The following is a 6,560-nucleotide window of genomic DNA, read 5'->3' as shown; positions in this document are numbered from 1 at the left end:
CCACTCGTTCAGGAAAGAAGTTTTTCCTAATGCCCAGTCTAAACTTCCCTTGGCGCAACTTGAGGCCATTTCCTCTCGTCCTGTCGCTGGTTACTTGGGAGAAGAGACCAACCCCCACCTCGCTACAACCTCCTTTCAGGTAGTTGTAGAGCGCGATGAGGTCTCCCCTCAGCCTCCTCTTCTCCAGGCTAAACAGCCCCAGTTCCCGCAGCCGCTCCTCATCAGACTTGTTCTCTAGACCTTGTTCTCTAGAACTTGTAGTCTCCAAAGTTGACTATTCTTGCTAGTGTCACTGTTAGCTTAACACTTACTGCGATGATGCTAATGGTCACCTTCAGGCAGGCCCAAAGAACCCCTGTTGCTGAGATGATGTTATGTAGAAGAGTGATCTCATGCAGGCTTATCAGCAGAACATACAAGCAGAGCTGAAAGAGAAGACACAAAGATTTGGTAAAATTATTAGTTTGAGACCATACAGCCCACCAAAAAATATTTGATACAAACTCCCAGCAACACTAAGTTTGGCACAGGTCTAAAGGCTAAAATTCTTCCTCAAAACCTGACAGACAGTACAAAATGGGACACAAGAACAGACCTACTTCCCTGTATGCCATATTAGCAACCACAAAGAACAGGGAAGTAAGATGTGCTCCAGATAAAGCATAAGGTAATACAGGGTAATACGGCAGTAAAGTAAGAACGAAGGGTAGTGTACAGAAACACAAACTCCTCCTAAAAACAGATTTTGGGTTCACTTCACCTACCTGTAACTGCAGGTTGCTATCTCACCCTGATTGCCCTGCTAGGTCAGGCTCGCCTCTCCCATCCCACTATCATTTTCTCAAACGTAGGAGACAGCTAGGATGGCTGGAAAGCAAGAGGCTGTAGGCTGGGATGTTGTACAATGAAAATCTTTCTTATTTTAGGAGGCCAGGTTGGGTTGGAGCTTCTGGATGCAATTGTTTTTATGGACATAATTCCCAAAAATAAGATTCAGTTTCCCTTTTGGGCAGGACAATGATAAAATACATGTTGATTCATTTTTATGGATTTTAACTAAGCTTCCCTATAGCAAACACCTGGAGAGATGACCATTATTAAACTAATCTTATCTAAAAGGTAAGATACAGGCAGGATTGCTCTAGGAAGTTAATAGTTCAGCTCAGCTAGTCTAATTCTAAGATATTCTCAATAGGAGGGGAAAAAAGGGAACCTGGGGGAGAGAGTTCTATACCTGCGCCTGAAGATCAAAGGTCAACATGGAAAAACAGAGGTTCAGCATGAAGTATTGTGACTGTAGGCTTTCTAGAGCACCACCCACTCGAAAGGCCATCATGCTTTGACTCTGAATGAGGATGATGGCACAGATCACATCAAAGGAGCCAACCAAGAGGATCAGAATGAAGCGGGCCTGGTGGGAAAGAGAAATAAGGATGTGACTGGCCATGCCAAAACAGGGACAGTCTTAAACCTTATTAGCAGTCTTCTAACTGGTAATAAAAGAATAAAGGAGTAAGGAGAATCAGGCTGCCTATTAATAGCATTTTAAATAGACAACAATTAAAGATGACAGTTTGCCACGCTGTTAAGCGGCAAAGATCAGGCCGTGATTTTTGCCATTTGTTGTAACCACTTGGTAATAACTGTAAACTCACATTAGCTATTTTGGATCACATTTCCCTCAACGTAGTAGTTTTACAATTGTTAAGAGAAACATAACCTTTGCACTCCCTGTAATAACATAACGACTTTTAGCAAGGTTTTGCTTGAGGTTTTATCATACAGTTTGAAGAAACAGCTTTCTTTGGCAGAGACTTGCTCTAAGCTTCCTGTATGGCATAAACCAACTGGTAAGAATCTTCCCCACTGATTTCAATGGGGACAGCGGGTTATTCTGAATGCTGTACTTACTAAATTTCGAAAAACATTTGTGTTGTCTGGGTTGTATTCATAACTCTGCTGGCATTCACACTGGATGTCTGCTGCGTTAAAGATGGCTGAAGTGGCAAAACGTCCTTTGTAATTATATTGATAGGAGAGTATTTATACTAGTATGCCTTATTCTGGCTCAGAAATGTTGCTCAGGAAGTAGGAGTTACAGTAATCCAAGTTACTTTTATAGTAGTAAAAGTAAGTCCTTAATAGTACATCATCTACACCAGGCTTTACTTTGAGGTTCTTGTTTAATATATAAACTGATGACTGGGATGCATACCTTAAAGTAATTTGCATCTCTTTGATGCCTGTTCCTTATTGACCCTAACAACCCAGTTTGCTGTAGATAAGTATGTTTAACTAAATGTACAATTGATATGTAAATTGAATAGGCAAATTCTGCTTTGCTCCATCTTCCTAGCTTGGTTGCCGTCTCTTCTATCAAAGAATAATTTTTGGATGACTTCACAGCAAGGAACCTCCTTCTCACATTTATGATAAATGTGTGACCACAAAGGGAAGGACTGCTGAGAAGCATGGCAAACAGAAGTTTAACTAGAAATCTTTAACTACAAATATTAATATGGCATAGAATACAATCCTCATATTACATTTTATCATTACGAAATGCAAACAAGGTAATCTGGAATGTCAGTACCTCCCGTAGCACATTGTATCTTTTTGTTTCCTTGCAGCAGGTTACCATAACTCTCTTAAAAACACATTGCTGCATTTATGGAGCAGTGGGGCTACTGGCTATGTCCTTGCATACAGACTTGAGATTCCAGTTCTGTTTGTAGGCTAAATTTACGTGACTTTAGGCCAGTCGTTTTATAGACGGAAATCTGAAGCAGAGTAGGTGAAGTGAAGGATATCTTCTGCCGTAATCCTGTGTGAGTAAAATACTTTGATATTTATGTTACTTTTAGATACTGCCATAAAGAAACCCATAGAATAGCTCAGAGAAACAGATTTGCAGTTGTGGAGGTGCACATTTTGTTATCCAATGATAGGAATAATTCATCCTGATTTTTCTCTGTTATCACTGCCCTTATCACAGATAACTTGCCTTTCTAAGATTTTCAAATCCAAGATGCGGAGAAAAGCAAAGTTAATTAAAGCCTGGAGACTAACCAGGAGTTTTGGCTTTTGCTCAGCAGAGAGAACTGTGAAGTTGACAATGGAACGAAACATCACTAGCATGATGGAAAGAACAAAGACGATGAGCTCCTGGCGATTCTCCTGCAGGATTCCTCTAGACACATAGTATACACAGAACACTGGGAAGGAGAAGGAAAGGTCAGTTACCAGGTGAACACAGATTGCACATGCTGCAATTTTTCAATACACTCGATCCAGATGACAAAATGGAAGTATCAAGACCGTGTAACTTGGGCTCCTCAGTCAAGAGTATACCTTTATTCTTACCAAGGAGCCTGAATCAGATACTTAAAATGAGTACTCTCCCCTGTGTTTAGCATTCAAAAAATGAAATAATTCGTTGGATTTTTAAATTACTTGTGAAGTAACACTTTGCAAATGACAACATATTAGCTATCCAAATTAATTGGCATCTGTGGTATGTTATTCTATTAATACTATCTTGAACACTATGTTGAATAGTGTATTTGAAGTAAATGAAGCAACACCATTTTTATTAAAGAACTGAAATTACATAATCTTCCCAGTGAGAGTAATTCAAGTGACTAACAAGAAATTTACTACTCTTACACATACCTCTACAGTATTCTTTGTGTGGTTCTGACGACTATAGAGGGCTCGTGTGTTGAATTGAACTTAGACAGACTGGATTCCTAACAGTTTATTTTTGTTGTGGAAATTTTGAAACAACCCACGCCGCAAACTGTAGTCCGGAAAAGAACTGGTTCGGGAAAGTTCTGAGTTATGTTGTTGTAAAATACATCAAAACCCACCACTCTTAACACCACAGTTAGCTGCTGCTGTTGAACTCTAAATATCTGTTTTGTCAAAGCTTAAATAAGGAAAAGGCTTTCATTTCATAAAAACAGGAATCAGTGCTTTGTTCTTATATAAGATGCTCCTGCAAACACTAGTTAATTCTTACCATAGACAAAGTAACAATACATTTCTTTTTCCAGAGGGCTATTTCCTGGATTCCGCACATCAAATAATCTAGTTTTGCTAGGCTGGGACATGGGAACAAAGTGTCGTAGAAGTTTTCAAAGTAACATAATAACTTCAGTCTCTCTAAACAAACCTTCCAGTGAATGAACTTCCTTTTTCACTTTTCCTAACACTGATTGAGAAAACTGAAAATGATCGGCAAATTACAAAGTGAATCATGCGATTTTTTTCGCATGCTTATGACCTCAAGAAGACCTGAAAGATTTAAGACAGTATTTCCTTGTTTTGCATATTCAGCTGCTAAATCAGAAGTAGTCTGTACAAATAATTTGAAAACAAACTTTTTTCCTGAGCATTAAGATTTTTGTAGAGATAGCATATGGACATTTCTGAAATAAAGGACATCCCCTTGTTTTTGTAAGTGAACACTTTTCAACAAATTAAATCCCAAACCCTCTTCAGAGTAAATATCTGTAGTGGTAAATCCAAGAGACTGTTACAGCCGGGGCATCTATTTTTCTTTAAAGAACTATTTATCAGTTCTGTCAGTCTTTGTCTACCCTATGGAAAACATATGGCTTTGGCATGTTTATGGAGGTTAGCTTACACATCTTAAAATCTCAAGGTAAGCCAATAATGGTTTTAACATGTTCCTTGAATGATGTTATCTTTACTGACTAGTATGTTGAAACAACAACTTTTGTTCACATTAAAACTTTGAAATCTGAAGTAATGTGTTAGAAATACACTATTTTTCCTGATTTAAACCAGAGGTTTGTGAGAGGTGTGCACTTATTCCCCTGTGTGTTGCAGCATAGAATACTAATTAGTATCAGCAGAAAGTAGGAGGGGGAAAAATAGATTAGCAAGCATGCTTTCAACTTCTCCATTTATAATATCATGTGATTAATTTGGTTTATTATGAAGGTTCTTCATTTTTCTCTGAAGCACAAAACGGTGGTTGCTAACAAAAACAGTGTGACAGATTGGAGGCACCAATGGTCTATTCTAACGTTGCAATTTTTGTTGGTATTCTGAGTCTTGTGTGAAAAGCTGCTAATCAAACCAGAGTTTTGGAATAAAAGTACTGTTTGTATGTGTCTAATTATAGAATCTGGAACAAATCTATTGTCTTTGTTCCCTCTGGGTGAAAGCATGAAAGCTGGAAAGCAATGACTGCTTATGATTAGCGTGTCCTTCTCATACACAAGGTGTTACACCCACAGAAAGTCTATTCTTTTCTACACTGTTTTGGCCAGCGGGCCAACAGCCAAAACCTGCTAAAGCCACTGAAGAGGACTTCCTAAAATACTTCTAGTTGTATTTATTTTCATGTGAAGTTTCATTTCTATTTAATACAAATGGACTCAGGAATATGAACATAAATTTCTATTGAAGCTGTAATTGGAAATACCCAAGGAAATTTGGATTTTGCTTCCAGTGGGACAAAAATTGTTAGACAAAAAAAAAGCACTTTAAAAAAAGAGGTCCTTGTTTTCTTTTATTAAAATACTTCGGGTGAAGCAACATCCTTCCAGGAACTTAACACAGAGAGATGACTTAACATTTTCTTGTTTCAGATCAAACTGTGTATGTTTGGTTTCTTGCAATGTAAGAAGGTACCTTGAAACAAACTACAGGTATAAGCACAGCTCATGTTAGATGTACGTTCTATGACAAGCCTTGGAGTGTGGACACCTCTGAATTCCCCAGCATATCACAGCACGGACATTAAAATGGGAAATGGTAAGCTCTTTCTGGCATAGCTGAACTTTCAGTATATCCTACATAAAGTGGCAGCTGTCTGAAAGCAAAATGAGTGCCACATCTGCTTAATGAAACACCAGTAAGAAAGCCAATTATAGCAAAACTTCCTAAAATCCGAGTATTTTCTCACACTATTCACACACGAATGTATTCTGGATGACACCATATCTATTACTGATCCTTTCCCTAAAATACTACTGGAAAAAGCAACAATGGCAAAAGCATCTAGCTTGTTAGTGCTAAACTAGCAGAAGATTCTATGTGTAACATATCAGGCCAAATGGAGTGAAATAAGAAACTTCAGTTTCTGCTTAATTACTACTTTGGGAAAAAACGTATTTGTTTTAAAATACAAACAGTATGTTTCTTACCAACTCCAACTAACTGAATAAGAGAAATGGTGAAATCTTCCTCAGTTTGTTGAACGAGTGTCTCTATGGTTAGCCCTATGACACTTAGCAGAGACAAAATAGTGACACAGAAGTAGATCTTCACAGGGAATGATAGCTCTGAACAAGGTTTTATCTGTAAAGGAAGAACATTTTTAAACATGTAATGCAGTATAAACTAGTTGCTGTTCCTAAGCAAGTTGGCTAAATGACACAAGTGCAGGGGTTTCCTTGGCAAAAGGAAGAGAAACTCTTTGCAATTGAATTGAAACTCCAAAACTGCTGAGGAAGGGAAACACTGATTTTATTTCATAATTAATCTCAGCCTAGATTTTTCTGGTTTATACCTACAGACTGCCTGCC

At 38.1% G+C, this 6,560-nt stretch overlaps 1 protein-coding gene across 1 annotated transcript in view; it reads right to left on the bottom strand.

Annotated features, from left to right (window-relative positions):
• LOC104074162 overlaps nucleotides 1-6,333 on the bottom strand; it is a gene marked incomplete at its 5' end in the record, with an annotated part of 12,862 nt that extends 6,529 nt beyond the window's left edge. The window contains 4 exons of the mRNA XM_009574194.1: nucleotides 312-425; nucleotides 1,235-1,411; nucleotides 3,070-3,215; nucleotides 6,180-6,333. Of these exons, the coding sequence (XP_009572489.1) occupies nucleotides 312-425; nucleotides 1,235-1,411; nucleotides 3,070-3,215; nucleotides 6,180-6,333 (591 nt within the window). The remainder of the gene's footprint in view (nucleotides 1-311; nucleotides 426-1,234; nucleotides 1,412-3,069; nucleotides 3,216-6,179) is intronic.
• Nucleotides 6,334-6,560: the final 227 nt, after the last annotated feature.

The sequence above is a fragment of the Fulmarus glacialis genome, unplaced genomic scaffold, assembly GCF_000690835.1.
Source record: "Fulmarus glacialis isolate BGI_N327 unplaced genomic scaffold, ASM69083v1 scaffold863, whole genome shotgun sequence".
Lineage (NCBI taxonomy): Eukaryota > Metazoa > Chordata > Aves > Procellariiformes > Procellariidae > Fulmarus > Fulmarus glacialis.
Note: the sequence above shows the minus strand (reverse complement) of the source record. Positions and strands in the feature narration are given on the sequence as shown.